Raw genomic sequence first — 19,627 nt, forward strand, 5'->3', positions numbered from 1 at the left:
CTATGGGAGAAATAAGTAAGTTATAGACTTTTGGTTATGATGGTTGAGAAATATGACATTTAAAGTAAATATGAAAATTGGCAACACATATCGCGCACAGACATGACTATGCCGCCGTCCAGTATGAGTGTGATTCAGTCAATGATCTCATAATACCTGTGATAGATTTTACAGTTTCGCTGGAGACAGTCTGGCCAATCAGATCATACTGCACAAGACTGGATGACTCTGGGGGTACTTCCACTGAATGTTGGGGTCCTTTGGTCCAAGTGTAGATCATCTCTGTTTTGGGGTACGCATCTATGAGAAGGAAGGAACACATGATTGTCTAGGGGTGGGGTACATACCCAACACACCATGCTGAGCTCCTGAGATCTGAAAACCCCCCTGCCAGCCTACAGAGAGCCTTTTGTTCGTACTGATAAAATGCTACACCTTCGCTTAAACGTCATTGCAATGTCTCGAGATTTTAAATGTTGTTTTCACACTGATTGAGTGTCCCTGTCATCTGACATCTCTTGTCACCTCACTCAGCACATGTGGTAGATGTCCAGATTCCTCCTCACCATACCGATATCGACTTACCCAATGCGTTATCTGTCACCTGGACCTTGCACACAAGCATTTGCAAAGTATTCGGTAGCTTTCTAACTAAGCTCAGTAATTGTGCATTGCGATGTCCTTAAAAGCATTTCATAATGACAGTAACCTCACTGAATTGAGATGTACATTAGCAAATGAACCAAATTGCTTGGCTCTTTTTTTTTTACAAAACAGGGCAATTGGACATGGTGTTTGATTTCAAAAAGGTGAGAAAAATGACATTTTAAAATGCAGTGTTTCAATGAAGTATCTCTTCAGTTTAGAATTTGTCCATTAATCCCTGTTGTACAGGCACTCTGGATAAAATGTGATTCTGGGCTCTTGCACAATTACAGTGTTAGCATCTGAATTGAAAGTTACTGGGGGTATCAGATCTTTATTAAAACATTTATTAATTCATATGCAAAGCTTCAAGACAATAAAAAGTAAATAAACAGAGGCAGCACTGAAATACACGGAAGTAAACATTTTTTTAAAACGTCTGTATTAAAATGTTTGGGTCTGTATACTCCTGCCTCAGGGTGCATTTACAATGCACATTTGTCTGGCAGGCAACACTATCAAGAGAATAGGACCTAAATTACATTTATACAAGTGCTACATTGCCTGGGGGCTCACTAGTTATACCCCTTCTGGGATATTAATCCAAAGTCTCTAAGTTACCATTCCAGTTCTTTAATTTAGGAATGCTGGGGAAGTGTAATTGCTAAATTACTATTAACTCAAAAACCATTGTGGTTATCTGATATCCATGATGTACTACAGTTAATGAACAAAACTAAATGAAAGATACAATGTAAAGTCACTTCCACGCATTACTGCCCACCGTGTCCTTTTAGTCCCGCGGAGCTCCATTATGACATCTCTTTGGACACCACTGTTAGTGGAACAAGACCTATCAACAAGTGTAGGGGTCTTGGTCACTGAAGCTCCGGTCAAATGGGACTGATAAATCACCCCCGTTGCAAAGTCACTGAGATCTCCACATTCAGCCTTGCAAGCCATAATTATAGGCAACCAGACTCGTCCAGCATTTATATTACAATACCTTATGCGGTCCGCATTGTTATTCACTTTATTAATGGTTGAGCTATCGCTTTGTGGCAGGTTTATATATAAGCATTGTCCAGCAACTTATTCACAACCCATAGTTTCGGAAAGGTTGATAGTGGAGTTTCAGGTCAGGTAACAGAACTACTTTAGTTTGTTGAGTCAGCTTTATCTGTAACCCATAACTGCACAATGTGTAAGTACACGCCCCCTTTTTTTTGCTCTACTCCACCACACTGCTTATGAATGTTGTTCATTTTGTTAAAATGCTCAATCAAATACGGTTCATGAAAAACAATGGAAAAGAAAGCACCGTCGTACTTAGACTGAACCCGCCTAACGTCCCCCTCCCTGCATGTTGAGTTGCTGTGCCATGTCGAGCTGCTCAGGGTAAGGCTGAATAGGTCTGCTCTAACCTGGGGCAGAGAGGGTGTTCTTGACCTTTCTTGAAGTATAAACTGCATCAGATTTGCTTCTGCTAACCACAGGGACACAGGGACGCACGTTTTGATTTATTTTTTCTCTTGACAAAAATGAACAAAAATGAAAGAATCAAATTAATCTCCTGCCATTCCACAATCCGAGATACAGCACAAGGGCAGTGGAAAGGGGGGGGGGGGGGGTGGCTCTGTTCCTCATGTTTTTCTCTTCTCTACCCTTGACGGCTGTTATCATCGCATCGCTGCGGAGCGCCGATAAGCAAGGGGAAGTGGGGCGCTCGAGACCGTTCGGCAGACTGTCTCAACTGTTGTTTCTGTTCTCCGTTTTTGGCAAGAAACCAAATTTGGAAAGGGCTGACGCAGAGAGCAAATATTGTCCCAAAATATCAGGCAGCTCCTCGATTCAGACAGCAGGTCTGATGGCCCATAATATGCTATCGGCTGGAAGGCTTTCTAAGCTTGAGAACCCATGGCCGAAAGTGGGCATTCTCAGAGGCCATAAAGTACTCCGAATCACCAGACACTCCAGAGAATCACAAAAACCAATGAGGTGGACTGAATACTTCCACCATTTCTCACAAAAAAAAATTGCATTTTCCATAGTAGGAAAATACAAATGTCATAAAATGAAATAAATAAATGTATTATGATACGAGTTAGATGAAATTTCTAGGACTGGTCTTCTTTCCCATTCAGTAAAAATACTGTATTCTCAAATACATAAATGGCAGCCTGCTGACAGTAGTATTTTTTTAGCCAAACTGTTTGTGTATTCAGGGTATGTGGGTATGTTCAGCAACTTTACATTGTGGCTACCACTTAATATCTATCTCATTGGAAGTAGTACTTTATCCAGTTCATTTAAACTGAAAATTAACCCTGGGTAATGTTTTTAGTTGGATATACCAAACACACAACTCACAGCTGAAGCAGTACAAGTTCAATGTATAATTATTTGCTGTGTCCAATCAAGTGCTTTCCCTGAAATGTATTTTTGCATAGAATCACCCAAAATCAAATCAAGAGATGCATTTGTACTGTCCAATTGCTCCAATCAAACCATTATCAGTCACCCAACCAAAGTACTCGCATGCTCCAACAGACTGCGCTTTCAACTCACAGCTTCCAAACTTGAGAGGGCAAGCATGCCCGTCCATGGGAAAGTCCACCAGTCTCATTGGACACTCCGCACTTATGGTTAGCCTGGGAAAACACAACACAGTGTATCACCTCCCAGTGCTATCATGTGCTTACACTAGCAAATAAAAAACAGAGTTCAAGGGGCTGATGTTCATGGGGACAAGGCCATTTCCATTAACTTATCCATTTTTCCCCAACCTATACCTTCTTTCTATATTTTTACTTTCTATTTCTCCCTATTGGAGTTTTGAGGCCCCAATAGTCAAAAATCATTTTGATTGGTGATCATTACACTGATTGTGAAAATCCAGTGAAGGTAATTCAGTTAATCAATTCTCTTTCGATAGCAACCTGAAGACATATATGTCAGCTGCTAAAATGTTTCTGACCAGGACAATGGCATGGATTAAATCAACATTTACCCTTAACTGTCCACCAGTAATTGTATTCATGCATTTCGGTGGTCATTGAACTTTCAAAAGCTAATCAAGTGAAGAAAATACATGTTGCACTTTAACTGCGAGTCAACATTATCATTTGTGACAAGGTGACTGAATGCAAGTTGCTGACTCCTCCTTATGCACTTTGGTCAACCTGCTCTTCTGTAGGTCTGTAGTTCTCTTTTTGTCACATGCACACACTGGGCTTGCACATCACATAGTTTCTGTGCTCATTCAGGACTGGTTGATCTGTCTGGTTAAGTGAGCGATACCTCATAGTGTACAGGATTGTGCCATTCTTCATAATGCGGAAAAGCTTATTGGGAGCGGTCATGTTGTGGGCCACCGACTTCTTCCCATTCCTGAAGAAGGTGTCGGGGGTCCACACCTTGGTGACCATCAGGTTGTTGAGTCGCAGGATCTCGATGGGGCCCTCATAACGGAGTCTCCTGTCTACCCATGTCTGGCGGAAGAAGACGTCCATTGTGTACTCCTGAACAAGCCAAAAACATGAAAGGACTACATCAATGTGAACAGTTTTAACTGGAAGACCTCCAGTTATTATGTAAAACAAAACAGAAATTAAACAATTAGGTTTCTGTATTATTAGGCAGGCTAAGAACAGGTATGTATCAATATTTGTGACATTTCTCTTTCTCCTTTCGGTTGAATACTTCTGTTTGTTACATTACTAATTTGATCATTCAGACTTGCGATCTGGAAACTCACCATTTCGACATCGGAAACAGGCCCAAAGCTTGTGACGTATATATCCGTTTTTACTTCTGTCACTGGGCCTATCAAAGAAACATGGTGATGAATTTTAAAAGATACACATCCACATCTAAGCAATGAGAAGTTACAATAAAACGATAAAAATAGAGTGCAATAATCCCATTAATAAGCATGTTCACCTTAAAATATTTAAAGTTTTCTTTTTGTTGTGGTTTGCCTCAGAAAGTCCTTTCATGCAAAGAATTCCCAGAAACAACACAAAACAAGGATAAATACATTTACTATGTGGGGGCATTAATTTACAAGCTGTGGACTTTGGGACATCAATACACAGCAGAACCTTTCTAGAGTGGATGTTCTGAGAAAGTAATATACCTTTTATCTTTACAGTTCTTGTATTATCACCCCGCAAGGCATAATTATGTCATCAGAAAATACACTGATCTTTTAAAATATAGTACCAATTAGTTTTTTCTCTTCCAGGACTAGTCACCAAGTTGTCCAGTACACCATTGCCTTGGAAGTACCATTCAAATTAGATTTGAGAAGCACATTAGAGAGTATAGAATTATTAAAAAAACATAATAAATAGTTGCAGGCATTTTGGATTTTTTCAGGTTTATATTTTGTCATTATTATCTTTATTTCATTTTATCCCTCTCATCTCCCATTGGAATGCCCAATTGTATTGATAAGCAGAGCTCACTGCACTCCTCCTGTTTCTTCAGGAAAGTGAAGACAAGCATGTGTTCCCCTCTGAAAGGAGTGTCAGCTCGTGCTTTTTCCATGAAGTGGGGGATTCATGCACAGCTTGTGCATGCAGGCTGAGCAGAGGTGTATAATCAAGGTTCAGAAAGTAAATGTACTCCCCAGGATTTTGTACCAATCATCTTGATTTGTTAATTAGCACAATTCTTCAGCCAGGAGGTAAAACTATTTAATGAAATCAACTGAGTAACACATACAGTAACAGAACCTTTATTTTGTGACTTTCCACCTCGGACTGTGAGCACTCGATTGACCAGAGGGGTCACTGGTGCATGATGGGTGTTGTGCCAGACCTTGGGGGCCAGTGATATAGCTGAACAGTGTCTTAAAAGGGTGAGCCACAAAGCAGCTCAACAACTAAATCTGCATTCAAACATTATACACTTAAAACACAATTAACACCGTTCTATTGTAATACTGTGAACTGAAAAGTGGAAGTCAAGTAAGATATTATCTCATTTGGAACACAAGTAAGATAATAGCACTGTGGGTAGTTGAAGATAATTTCTACTTTCTCTGAGCAGCTTTCAATCATCATGTCCACATTGAATATGGTCTGTCTACAAAGTGTAAGTTCCCCTTATATGCGTCACTTATTCCAGCAAGTTGCAAGAACACTATTATAAATCAGGTCAGCAAACATAATTATATACAAGCTAATGAAATGAAGTAACTAAATACTAACTTACTAACTACTGTAAATGCAATCTGTCATGAGCAAGGGAGACTCCATTGTTCCAATTGGTTGAATCAACATGGCAGCTTGGGGTTAACTAAAGATAGTGGTCTAAAATGGGAACTTAAACAGGAGAGAGGAGATTTTTCCTGCTGATTTTAGATTTCCTCTCCCATGTGGCAGAAGGTACAGTGGAACTAGGTGAAAATACAATTTCTTTATTACAATGGCACAACCAATATTTTACAGTAAGCTCCATAATGTTTGAGGCAAAGACATATTTTTTCTTGATTTGGCAATGTACTTGACATTTTTAAATGTACATTTAAATAATTCACATGTGGTTAAAGTGCACATTCTCAGCTTTTATTTACATGTATTTTTATACACTTAAATGAGGTTTTTTTCATGTAAAAATATAGCACTTTTTATGCAAGCTTCCCCATTTCAGGGCACCATAATGTCCATGACACATTAATGCTGTGTAAATGAAAGTAGTCATGTTAAGTAATAACTCACATATCCTTTGTATGTACTGACTGCTTGAAATCTGTGACCCATAGTCATCACTAGGTGCTGAGTATATTTTTTGGTGATGCTCTGCCAGGCCTGTACTGCAGCCATCTTCAGCTCCTGCTTATTTCGGTGGCTAGTTGCCTCAAATTGCCTCAAAAATATGAAACGCATGTTAAATTGGATTCAGATTGGGTGAATGACTTAGACAGTCAAGATTTTTTGGGGGGGATTTGAAAAAAACTTATTTGTTGCTTTTGCAGTATGATTGGGATCATTGTCTTACTGTAGGATGAAGCACAGCCCGATTAATTTAGAAGCAATTGCTTGAACCTGAGCAGATAAGATACTTCTGTACACATTAATTCATTCTGCTGCTGCTATCAGTGTCAATGAACCAGTACCAGCAGCAGCCATACATGGCCAAACCATAACACACCCACCAACATGTTTCACAGATGAGGGGGGTGCTTTGGATCTTGGGCAGATCCTTCGGGCCTCCACACTTTTCCCTAGCCATCATTCCGATGCAAGTGAATCTTTGTTGTATCTGTCCAAACAATTTTTTTCCAGAAATCTACAGGCCCTTTCAGGTAATTCTTAGTCAACTGTAACCTGGTCTTCCTGTTTTTGTGGCTAACTAGTGGTACACATTTTGCAGTGTGGCCTCTGTAGTTCTGAAGTTCTTGAAGTCTTTTGTAGACATTAGACAGTAGACAGTAGTCACTGAAACATCCATGGCTGCCTCCCGAAGAGTGTTTCTGATGATTTAAACAGGTGTTTGTGGGTTTTTCTTCACTATGGTGAGAATTATTCCATCATCAAGTGTAGAGGTCTTTCTCTATACTTGCAATTACTGAGCTGACCATTGTTCTCTTTTTTTAAACGATATTCCAAACAGTTGATATTTGTAGCCCTATCGGTTTAGCCTATGTCTGTTTTTTTTTTGTTTTGTTTTTTTGTTTTTTAAAGCCTCATAATTGCTTCCATGACTTTCATTGGCACAACTCTGGTCCTCACGTTGACAAATGCCAACAACAGACCCAAAAGGCAATCAAAAGCCTAGAATCAAGGTTAGATGTTGAAAGCTGTCTTATTCCAGCATAATCATGCTTGCTTCCCCGTGCTCTCCCTCCTCCCTTCCGCTCCTTTGCTTTGAGATCAATATGTTTAGTTACGTATCTTCCGCCATTAGCGGTCATTTCACTTGCAATAAATGTTTATCTAACACTAGAATGGCGGAAATGATCTCTGAATTGGAAGCTCACATCTGGACTCTTCAACAAATCAGAAGTGGTGAGAAATTCTTAGACTCCTTTTCAGCCCACCCGGATGCTAGTTCTGTTTCTTTTTCACATATTTTATCAGCCCCAGTGGCATCCTCACAACAGGACAAGTTTGTCTTGATAAGAAGGAGGCATAGTGGCAAGAAGCCAACAATATGTAAGTTTGTAGAAGAGAGTGTGAGAGCTAGATTTTTTAAAATGTCCCCCCCCCCCCAACCCTTAGCTCTCCGTCCACAGCCCCACTCTCCAAACCCAAGGATGCACACGGCCTAACATCTGAGTACTGCAGAGGCGAAAAGCACGTTGAAAAATAAAAGTAGGGAGAGAAGTACAACGTATCATGTCTTATTTTCGGGTAGAAAATACAACACATCATCATAATGAATGTAAACAGTGAACATAGCTATAGTTTTTATTTATAACTATGGGCTAATGACAGCCACTAAATGCAGATACATGCTTGTATGAGATCCAGACAAAGTCATGGGTGCAACATCGGTCAAATAAACATTACTAAATGCATCTGGAACTGGAGTGTGGGATTTTTAAAAACTTTTTTTATATATCTTGAACAGCATACAGTAGGTATCTATAAACATAGCTTGCTAGCTACAGATAAGCTACAAGATAGTGCCTAACTACAGCATAGCTATAATGTAAATAGTGAGCTAAACACATCAGCTAACTAGTTAACATTTTCTCGCGAAGTTGGTCGCTGAAAAGCCAAACCAATGTTCACTTGAATTTTTTCTCTGACTCAGTTCAATTCCTTTTTGGTCATAATATTTTCTTTGACAGACTACCTTTTCTTGGTGTTTTATCAGTATACACCATTGTAGTCAAAGGCAGAACTGGAAATTTTGGCATATCTTTGTTGTTTTCTAGGCATCTAGCTAGCTATAGCACCAATCTCTGCAGTATGTCTGCTCTGCTTTTAACTGTGTAGCCAGTGCTCTGACAGCACTGTGAATGCGCAACAGGCAGATAGGCAAGCCTCCTTGCAGAGAGCTGTCCTGATTAGTTGTTAAGATTCAGGCACAGTGAAATTTTTGTGGCTGATTTCAGAGCCTGGGGCAGTCAGAGAGACCGTATTTTGTCCTAGAGCTTATAATTTATTGATATCTAATGCAAAAAGTAACAGAAATATATAAATGTGTAAGCAAAGCAAATAAAAACACCAAATTTAATCCATAAAATAAATACATAAAATAAATACCCACTTCCAATATAGGAAATAATAGAAATGTGTGCACTTGTTGCAATCAGTCACAATACATTCACCTTATGCCTTGGAAACAGTGCCTTCGAGTAAATTCACGCATGAGTTTAAAAGCATTCACTGTGAACACAGAGAAGTCTCTGCTCCCTCCCTTGCAGGGATGAAAACAAAACACATTTCCATTAGCAGTTTCTATAATTACTGGTAGGTACAACCTTTATATTTACCAGTGCAGTACGTCGCCAAACAGGTATTCCTTCCTACCCTCAGTAGCATGCTAACATTACCAACAACACAATTTAGTATTTCTTAAATAAACGTGAATAAAGTACTTGGTTAAAAGAATGTTACAACTGTTGTTGATGTTTCTCTGTGTCCTGCTTAGTGTTGAAGTGTCATTTCCTCTTTTTTTTCTTTCCTTCTACATTTCAATGTGCCATCCACATCTAAAATTCACAGGATCTGTGACCTGTGACCATCACAGGCTTTATACCATCCATATTATTGACAAAAATTACAATCTTCATGAAAAGAAGGCACATATTTATTATCATAGGGACACTTTGAAGTCTTTTGGGTCATCAATCAACAATGTTGTTGACTGCATTCCTGATGCGCTTTCAGACAGACTGTAACGCCGCTGAATGATGGATAACTGTCTATTGCTACTGTTCATTACTTGTTTACTGCCTTGACGCTACAAAAGAGGAAATCTCACACTGTGTATAGACCTAAATTTTATAGCACTTCACCTCACTGTGGTAATAAAGAGGCTAAGAGATATTTCATGTGTATAGTTTAGAATTTTAATTATTTTCCTTTGCTTGTGTCTGTGGCCCATCTGAAAATAAAGAGAGTTTAAAGGGGAATTTCACTTTATAACACTTCTGGGGTCATTTTCACACCTACCTGGGCTTTTGTGTGCACCCCGGACAGTTTTTAGGTTGCTTGCTTCAATATTTAGATATTTGATACCCGTGTAAGCAAACTACCCCCCCATCCAATAGAAGCCCATTCAACATCAAACTCCACGTTAGTCTCATTGTAAACACACGTCCCTGCTTCTCATGACGGATATTGTCCTTCTAATGAATGTGTCGCCCTTCATTTTTCAATTAGTTATTTCAATATGTTAATATTTTATGCTGTTTCATTGCTTTCCTTTACAAATGCAGGAAGTAGGCCCAGACAGTTTAGTGTCAAACTCGAGGATGCATATCATTGCACAACTTCTGATGTGGGTGTACCTGCATTAGATTGGTCGTAGAAATAGTGTTGTATTACTACTAGCTAGCGAAACAGAAAATGACTGAGGACGAAGGAGATTTTGCTTTTGATCATGGGATTGTTGTGCCCTATCGAATCGAGACAGCTGAGAAATCGGAGTGCCCTGTCGCACATGCCGGTACTATTTTCTTTGTCCGTTTGTGGCTGTGCTCGCTCAACTTCGCCCAAAATGGGAATGAGCTGGTCCCACACTTGACACACTTGATGGACTCCTCCTCACTTGGCATAGGTATGCATTTCACACATCCACACCACCAGATGCCGTCTGTCCTGGGAATAGCCTGTGGTTCCTCGATCTCGGCCCGCTCCTGACTCGCTCTCGCTCTCGCACTCGCACGATCAGCCTGAAAATTAACCAGCTCTTCTTCTGTGTATTCTGGCTCGAATCGATAAGCCACAACAATCCCATGATCAAAAACAAAATCTCATTCGTCCTCACACATTTTCGGTTTCGCTAGCTAGTAGTAATACAACACTATTTCTACGACCAACCAACTGTTATTGTCTGCAGGTATGCCCACATCAGAAGTTGCGCAATGATATGCATCCTTGAGTTTGACACTAAACTGCCTGGGTCTACTTCCTGCATTTGTAACGGAAAGCAACAAAACAGCGTAAAATATTAACATAATGAAATAACTAATCGAAAAATAAAGGGTGACACATTAATTAGAAGGACAATATCAGTCATGAGAAGCAGGGACGTGTGCAATGAGCCTAATGTGGAGTTTGATGTTGAATGCGCTCCTATTGGATGGGGGGTAGTTTGCTTTCACGGGTATCAAATATCTAAATATTGAGGCAAGCAACCTAAAAACTGTCTGGGGTGCACACAAAAGCCCGGGTAGGTGTGAAAATGACCCCAGAAGTGTTATAAAGTGAAATTCCACTTTAAATAACTACTTTATTTTGCTGGGTGGCAATATTAGGTACCACTGAAAAACTATACCTTAAAAGATCATGAGCTGTGCTTCCTTTTTTACTTAGTAATGTTATTGCAATTAAATCACCAATGCATTTTCACACGAAACAAACTTCAACTACTAAACGATGCCCTCCATTTGATACAATAGATCACAACTCAATTACCCATTGATGCCACGTGTAATAGTATATGCTCTGTCTTTTTTCCATGTTGGATTAAAGAACTGAATGCTTTTCCTAGTCTATCCTGAATCTGGCCGTTATCAGTGGTTTCCTATAACAATAATGGGTACCAAATGTTGTTGGGTGGATTTTCCATGAGCTATTACAATACTTATATTATACCCCCAGAAACTGATTATTGTGATTTAGCCCTATATGCCTAATTACTTGCTGATCTTGGCTGATATGGAGGAAATTGTTCTTCAGCCTCGCCACAAATAGTTAAAAGTAGCTGCAAAGTGTACGGACAATTCGACTATATGGAAGTCGAATTGTCACGTTTTATGTATTTATTACAGAATTTCTTCTCAACAGGATGAGGTGGATAGAGAGAATTACAGACGGCTGAACCGTTAATCATTGCTCGCATTTAGGTGCCTTAACGCCACATACGTCAGAACACAGGAATCAGCGCGAACTTCACTCATATAACCATTTCATATTAGAAGAATAGTGCTGTTTCAGGGTAGGCTACGCGCAGATCTTTACATCGAATAATCTCAAACGCTTACATTTTCCCCAAGAATAGCAGTCAATTTGATTTATTTCTCTGACTTGCATCGTAACTCGTAAAACCAAGCCAAAAACCAAACTATTGTCCTTTAGGAAAACATTCACCATGCAAGCCTTCCAGCAGCTGCGATTTCTGCAAGTAGGCGCTGCCACATTGTAAAGCTTGGAATATACATCAAGATGGGCAATCTTAACGCTTTACTGAATACAACAGAAAAATACATCTAATTATCAAAAATGCACCGGCGCTGGAACAATGGCAAGCATCAAACTGATTTCACCGCGGTGCAAGAGATCCCATGTAATTACGCCACAAGCCTGTGCTGCTGGGCATTTATATAATGAAATGGGAAAACAGAAAAAGGGGTTTAAGTGTAAAACCTTCGTGGAATAAGCCGATCAACCGCTGATACTGTCGTTTAGCTTATGAAATGAGAAACGCCTAAAGGAATAATCGTTTTGGAGGTGACGGGGCAGTGGAGCATTTTAAGCCTAGTTAAGGTTAACTATATAGGCAACCATGGCGAATGTTTGTTTTTTTTTTTTTTTTTGGAAACCAAGGTTTTTTTTTAACTATGGTAACGCGCAATGAGCGCCTCGTGCGATATATTTCGAAATCAGATCATCTACGGCTGCGTTCTCAGTTTTACACGCGAAAAGAACGTCAGCACACTTCACGCTTAAATTGTCCATTAAGCCGATTTTTTTCAAGCACCATTACATAACTAAAACTTGCTTAAACATTGTGTTCCGAAGACAGTGAGGGCAGCAACACGTAAATGCTCATCACAATTAAAAATAAGTGTTCAAACCACAGCACAGTAGTTTTGGAAATACTCAAGCTCTTTCAGCAAATGCGTAAAAGAACGAGATCAACACTTCCGTTCTGGATCTGAAATATGTCCCTGTTTATCTGTTTCACTTTTAAGGCACAGAGTTCCCTCGCCCCTTTTTAGAACTAGGCTACATCTCCGTGTTGCATGAAAGAGTAGTCTATGAGACAAGCTCCTTTTTTGTTCTAACTTCGCAGTAGCAATAATGCTGTAGGCATCTTTTTTTAGTCCGCCTCTTTCCTCTGACATACATGAAGTGGACGGAAGGCGCATTGATGAGCTAACATATCCATTCGACTTTGTCCCGCAAACTATATCACAACAAGCTTCAGGTACATACATACCACCAAATCCTGGTCGTAGCCTGTTGTCGTAACCATCCAGGAGTCGATCCAGTATGCGTGTGAAATTTTCGGGGTATATTTTTTCATCCTTTTTTATCTCCCCAGATATGCTACTTATACTGCAAAACGACACAAAACACAAGACGCGTGTCATTTAATGTCATTGAACACGATGGTGATGTCTCCTTCATCATCAGTTGTTACATTTTGAGATAACTGCACCATCGTGTCCGCAAGTCTGCCGCTGTTATAAACAATATGCCAGCTTTCTAGTTTTAATTATAGGCTACGAATGCGACGTTCCACCCGTAAATCATATGGTTCTCGTAAATAATAGGTGGAATGATCCTTTAAATTAGATACTCACCAGGCGACCACGCAGAGAAAGTAGAAGACAGAGTAAATATAACGGGGGAACATCGCAATCACCATCTCCTTCTTGACAGAAACCATCTTTGCATGCCATACTTTAAGCCTCTTCACATTTCCCCTTTTCAAACGTCTTGTCCCGAAGAAAGATTACACTTGCGAATGAATCAACAGACCCTTGCAAATGGAACGCCTGCATTTCCCGCAATCTCTTTTGAAAGGGGGGAAAAAGCCTGTCTCAGCTGAAGGTCCAGTAGCACTTATCTTGCTTCTTGTCGCCAGACGAGTGAGCTCCTGTCCGTCGTAACTCAGTTGGAGGCGATCACCCCAAAAATAACATGTTTTTCCACATCATCGCATTACTTGAAAATTCATGGCACGGTGGAGACAAGAGCGTATATTTTGCCTCTGTTAAAAACCTGCAGTTTATTTTCGTGTATCGCAGTATATCCGACAGTTAGCCCATGAGACACGGAAAAATTGCAGAGACGAATAAATTCGGCATCACCGAAAACATGCGTTCATCCAGTTGGAGAGACAGCGCGCTTATTCAGAGCGAATTAGCAGGTGTTCGGCAACATTCAAGCGTGCCTTTCGGCATTTGTTTACCTGACATCCAAGGTCAGTTGGTGTCATTAGAAACACTACGTCAGTAGCAAACATACTATTATTCAATGCGAATTTCCCATATTAATATTTTCCTTCCACGTCGGGGTACTTCTTATGAGACTGCTGGCCTGAAGGGAAAATGTGTGTTCACTTTAGGAAGTGATTAACCTTTTTTCTAAACAGAAACTTTTTCTTCGCCTATTTTCAGTTTTATAAATACGTCCATATTGACAAAGGAATAAAACAGATATATTGTAATTATGGTTTCATCCCGTGTAATTGATACAGTGATATAGGACGCCTGTTTGTGTTTCCAAATACGCAATGATCCATTCCCGTCATCCTTTCCTAGGACCGCCATTTGAGCCAAATTAGAGGAGATTGAGTATTGATATGATTACACTCTCGCCTTAAGTAAATCCAGTTCCTGGGATTCAAATGGGTCACTGTTGTCGCAGTACGCAACCATGCACACGCTCTCACATTCTCACACACGCACACACTTGTATGAAGGTAGATTTCTTGCACTGGACGGTGGGTGCGGGACTCGAATGTATAGTATATACATACAGTCTTTGTACTCTTATTTCATATGGAAAAATAGGGGAAAGTCATTTTTTGCTACAGCTGACTTACTTGCCTTGTGCCCGAGGAATGTGGATTTGGAATTAAACTAAAAAGCTTCACTGTCTCCCAATGGCCTTTTAACGAGGGCACTGAGTGATGTGCTGGCTGGCATACCCTATATGTTAATCCAGGAGACTGTCACTGTACTGTGGTCTGTTATTTATTAATTTATTTATCTATTGTTTGGCGGAAGGACACTGTCTCTGTACTTATGCCATTAGTTGGAGGGAGGGGGGGGGAGGGTTTTATGGGGGGGGGGGGGGGGTGTTCTGTATGTAGCAAGCACAGTACTGGCTCATGCACACATTCCGTACCCAGAGATGTCATCTGAACCATAGATCAGCGAGCTCTTTATGGAGCCTCATGGTCTGTGTCCTCACAACCATCAACACGACAATGGACATGAAGCAGCTGTGGAAACGAAGGGTCTGCTGTCATTAAAAGTTTTTGAGCTGTCCCCCGAAGAGAAGGGTCTGTCTGTGCGCCCAGGACAGTGGTACACAGAAGAAGAAAAAAGAGCAGCAGTGGCGACCTTGACCAGTTGTTGGATGGGGACACATGCGAACAGTTTGGTTTAGTTGACTGCCATGAACTATCCAAATGTACCTTCAAACTAGTTCCAGGGCTCTGTTCAGGCTACAATCAGCAGTTTGCAAAAACCGCCATGATAACCTAGTTTCTCGCTCTCTCTCTTTCTCCCTCTCTCTCTCCCTTCCTGTGTGTGTGTGTGTATGTGTGTGTGTGTGCGCTCAGCTACGGTGTGTCAGTGGTTAGCCTATATTTTAGCTCAGCAGAATGAGGACACATATGTTTCAATGTGAATCCAAGTATATCCTTAAAGAATGTCACCCATAACAGATTTTAACTGCTACACAAATGCACGTGCCCATTAAAACAATGAATTTCCACTGTTACATCCAGCACTAAAATTAATTTAACCTACAGCAAGGTTAATCCTCTACAGAGGATCCTTGTGGGAGAAAAAGAAGGTTTATCTCTATACGAACAGGAATAGAGGATCATTTCACTGGGTATTGTAGGAGCTTAATTAGTTTTTTTCTGTTGTTTCAACATTTATTGAAGCTGCAAACAGGTTCTTTTTTTCATATGTCTGCAAATCAGATCACCAGTTAATTGAGAAATGTTTATTTAGTGTTTGGTAATGGATTGGGTTGATAAAGCACTTTTAAATATTTCATTTTACAGAGAAGAAAGGTATGTTCACCTTATTTTCCACAAACGTGTAGCCTTGCACCAGTCTGGTCACCTCATATCATATGGTCTCCAAAATAAACTGAATCAAGCTGCTAAAATACTTGCCTTACAGAATTTTAGGGGCAGGTATCTGATTATATGGAGCTGAAATGTCTTTGTTTTTTTTTCTGGCACTAAAAGACATTCAAACAATAGTCACCTGCCATTTGGTGGTTTATAATTGTGCACTGTAAATTGTAACTGGTACTACAGTTTTGCAGATACTGTGATAACAACTTGTATACATTCAATGTATGTATGCTAACTAGCAAATCAGGCTTTTTGTAGTGTAGTTGTGATGTTGTTTGGCAGGGAAACATGGCAAAAACCTTCCTGAAGCATCATATCGGCGTTATTTCAAGCACGTACACTGACAGGTGCCATTGATAAAGCAGGCTGTTCATGGTGGGCACAGCAAATTAAACGAATGACTCAGGAGAACCATGAGTCAGGCTGTCGAGTAATCAAATCCGAGTTGAGAAATGGTATTTAAAGGAGTGGTAAAGAAGAATCGGAAAGGAGGCGAGGAGGAGTGAGGGTGACAATATTAGATTCGAATTCAAAGCTGCGCCTCTTGTCACCAGCGCCCATGACGCAGGCGGAACTTTTGGAGCGGACTGGGTACGTCTAGTGATGGTTCATCAGTCACCGAGCGCTTCTCCTCTCTCACAGGGCAGGATCCACTGCCAGCCTTCAGTAGGCAGGTGCCATGTCACCCAGGCTCCGGCATGTTCCATTTCATTACCTTCAATCATTTCAAAGACCCAGTCCGGTGATCAACACCTACAATGTAACGGTTTTCAGCGAGCCCTTACCAATCATGTGACCTCCTGTCTCCCTTGTCATGCAGTATGAGTGATTGCCGAATGGGACATGATATTGATTTTCCAAATGTCCAAAAAATTGCAAATAGCCTGTGAGTCAAAAATGTTTTTTTTTTTTTTTTTGGCGGGAGCTGGGGGCGGGGGGGTGATGTGACAGCAGAACTTCCTCTTTTCGTTCGAGTTTCTGATTTGTTCTGTTTTTTCTTCTTTTTTTTTGGAAGTAGAAGAATAACACTCAGATCACCAACCTGCCAGCCAAGCCCACACAGGGAGCACTGCGGAAGGGTTTGTAGTTCCCCCAATGCAATCATAAGTGATGGATTGCCTGTATGAGACACACAGTGCTACAGGAGAGCAGAGGACTGTTTAACAAGAGGAAAGGTGTGTCTGCAGTGGTCGAGTTCATTACATCTTGCCCCTTGTGAGTTGTGCTCCATGGCTGGGGACTCTCAGTCCTAGTCATGCAATGATGCTTCCCTAGTCTAAAATGTTCAAAGCCAATGGCTCCCATACTGCCATTGCCAAATTAATTTATAAATAAAAATTCACTTCATGCAGTACATTCTCCATTGACATTCCACGGAATCACACCGGTCAAATTAAAGAATGCACCTGTTCTTACTTGTGCTCCATTCATTAAAATTGTACATTAAGTTTGACATAGGTTAGAAAAGTTTTTAATCCAATATTAGGATTATGATGTATACAAGGTTGCATTTTCTGGAGAGGTTGGTTATAATAAATTGCATTCACTCATTGCAATCACTGGGTTGCATGCTTAAAACAACTGCAAGTCAATGGTAAATAGAGCCTTGTCCACATTCATGGCCAATTGCCTAAACTGACCGTGATAATGGGGTACTGGTGTGGTCTCATCAGTACAGCCCTCCTGTTGACCTCCTGCTATGTTCAGACTCCACAATCACAAATCTGAACAAAGACTGCATTTTTATTTCCAGACACAGGCTCAGGAGAGCCTATTGTTTCCAATAAAATGTGTTATTTGTTGGCTTCTGGCACAGCTCACATTTTTTGCACCACATGACGTTTACTGACTGTTGAACCTGTGTCCTAGCATAAGGTCATCAGCGACACCTCGTTTTTTTGCGACTCAGCGAAACGAGCCCGAAAGTGTAGTGGCTACATCTGCTGTGGGTGGCATGCCGTGATCTCTGCTGTGGGAACAACTAAGGATAGGAAGTGGCTTAATCTCCCACTGTGGTCATGTCCCTGTGATGCCTTCCAGAGTGCAGGATGTGTGGGGGAAAAGCACACAGACAGAAAAAAAAAAAATAATCAAACCATTATAAACCTATTTGAACACAGACTTTGCTGTCTGCATTGGAAAGTAAACCTCAACAAAGTTCTCAAAATGAAAAGCCAAGATTCTGCGGATCTAATTATATGTTCTTGTTCTCAGTGGTTTTCTATTTCTTTTTTTTATTTTTTTTTAGAAAAAATGTTAGACTCTGCTACAAATAAAATATATTAATTGTCTCTGTGGATTATATCCATTCCGAACTTTCAGTTCCATGTGAACTGCTCAGATAAGATTTCCATCTCCACTGGCAGCCTTGGAGAATTGCTGTACGCGTACATATTGCATGTAAGGTCTTGTTCCATGCGTTACGGGAGAGCTCATACCGCTACTCAGTCCAGCAAAGTTTATGAATTTTTTAAGTGCTGCCATCCTAAAGTGATTCGGTGAGGTGTTCCGTTAAAACTATCCCTGGCTTCTGTTGTTCCCGCGGGAGGCAGTATAAGTGAAACCACTCATTGTCAAAATAATTTTGAAGAAAAATGACGGGAGGTTTTTCCTATCCTCCCGTCGCTGACTTGAAGTTATTTAGAAATTTGCATGATGTCATGCCACGGTTCGTTTTTCGCTGTAAAGATTTTGATGAGTCGGAGTAATTTGTTTCAGCCCACTCACTGAGCTAGAAATGCCTTTTTTTTTTAAAAATACAACACGCAATCTGGCTCGGCTCTGCCATCGAATCGGAGAGCCAAGATGTCAACGTCAGCTTCATCAGAGCAAGATTTTTTTTTTGGGCAGCCTGCATTAAAATGAGACAGGCTCCCGGTATCAACTTAAATTGTCTTGTGGTTTATATTACTAGCTTAATCACAAATTTACTATGGTTAATATTTGTACAGTGTGAAATAAGAGGCACATCTTATTTTTAAAAGGAGCTTCAACAAAAATTAACTGTGAATTGGCACACTACTAAAGGCAGTCATTACAAAAAATATTGTCATGTATAATCTATATATCATATATATATATCATATATATATATATATATATATATATATATATGATAAGGGAATCATGCCATGACGCACATGGCAAAAATAGAGACATCTGCTTTTGTTCCATTTATTTTCTGTCATGCAGTGCCTGTAGTTGTGTTGTTGCTCTTAAAAGCATGCTGTGCCACAGTCATAGCTGATATATGCCCTGCATATGGTGCAAAATCTACCCAATGCCACTGGGAGGGAACTCATTAATAATTCTCACAATAGTACCACAATACATGATTATAATCGACTGGGACATTTCGATCACACTTACGATTAAACTATAGTAACTTTGCCCAAAATCAAATATGCACATTATTGACACTTTGCGTATTAGTTACACATACTGTAGCGCAAATAATTGGTTTCACAGTAAAGCAATCCCTGTGAAGAAGCTGGGGCATTCCTCCCGCCTGTTAGCATGCTGCTACCAATATGCTAAATAGATATACATTGAAATTCCACACAGTTAGACACAAGTCACCCAAGAATAAAAATATTAACCTGCATCTACAGCTTAGCTATGCATTCAGAGTACTCTGTTTATGTGTATCAGCGTTCCAGACCTGTTTTCAAAGAGTGTGGAACCACATTTTGTAAGAATAGTAATGTACAGTACACAAACAGAAGGAGAGGTTTATTCATAGGTT

At 40.2% G+C, this 19,627-nt stretch overlaps 1 protein-coding gene across 1 annotated transcript in view; it reads right to left on the minus strand.

Moving 5' to 3' along the window:
- Window positions 1-14,297, minus strand: part of gabra4 (gamma-aminobutyric acid type A receptor subunit alpha4) — a 35,222-nt gene extending 20,925 nt beyond the window's left edge. The window contains exons 1-6 of the mRNA XM_064344298.1: window positions 13,361-14,297; window positions 12,994-13,112; window positions 4,403-4,470; window positions 3,946-4,166; window positions 3,214-3,296; window positions 157-300 (exon numbers count right to left, since the gene is read on the minus strand). Of these exons, the coding sequence (XP_064200368.1) occupies window positions 157-300; window positions 3,214-3,296; window positions 3,946-4,166; window positions 4,403-4,470; window positions 12,994-13,112; window positions 13,361-13,446 (721 nt within the window). The 5' untranslated portion in view covers window positions 13,447-14,297. The remainder of the gene's footprint in view (window positions 1-156; window positions 301-3,213; window positions 3,297-3,945; window positions 4,167-4,402; window positions 4,471-12,993; window positions 13,113-13,360) is intronic.
- Window positions 14,298-19,627: the final 5,330 nt, after the last annotated feature.

Source organism: Anguilla rostrata, chromosome 7 (assembly GCF_018555375.3).
Source record: "Anguilla rostrata isolate EN2019 chromosome 7, ASM1855537v3, whole genome shotgun sequence".
NCBI classification, from domain to species: Eukaryota; Metazoa; Chordata; class Actinopteri; order Anguilliformes; family Anguillidae; genus Anguilla; species Anguilla rostrata.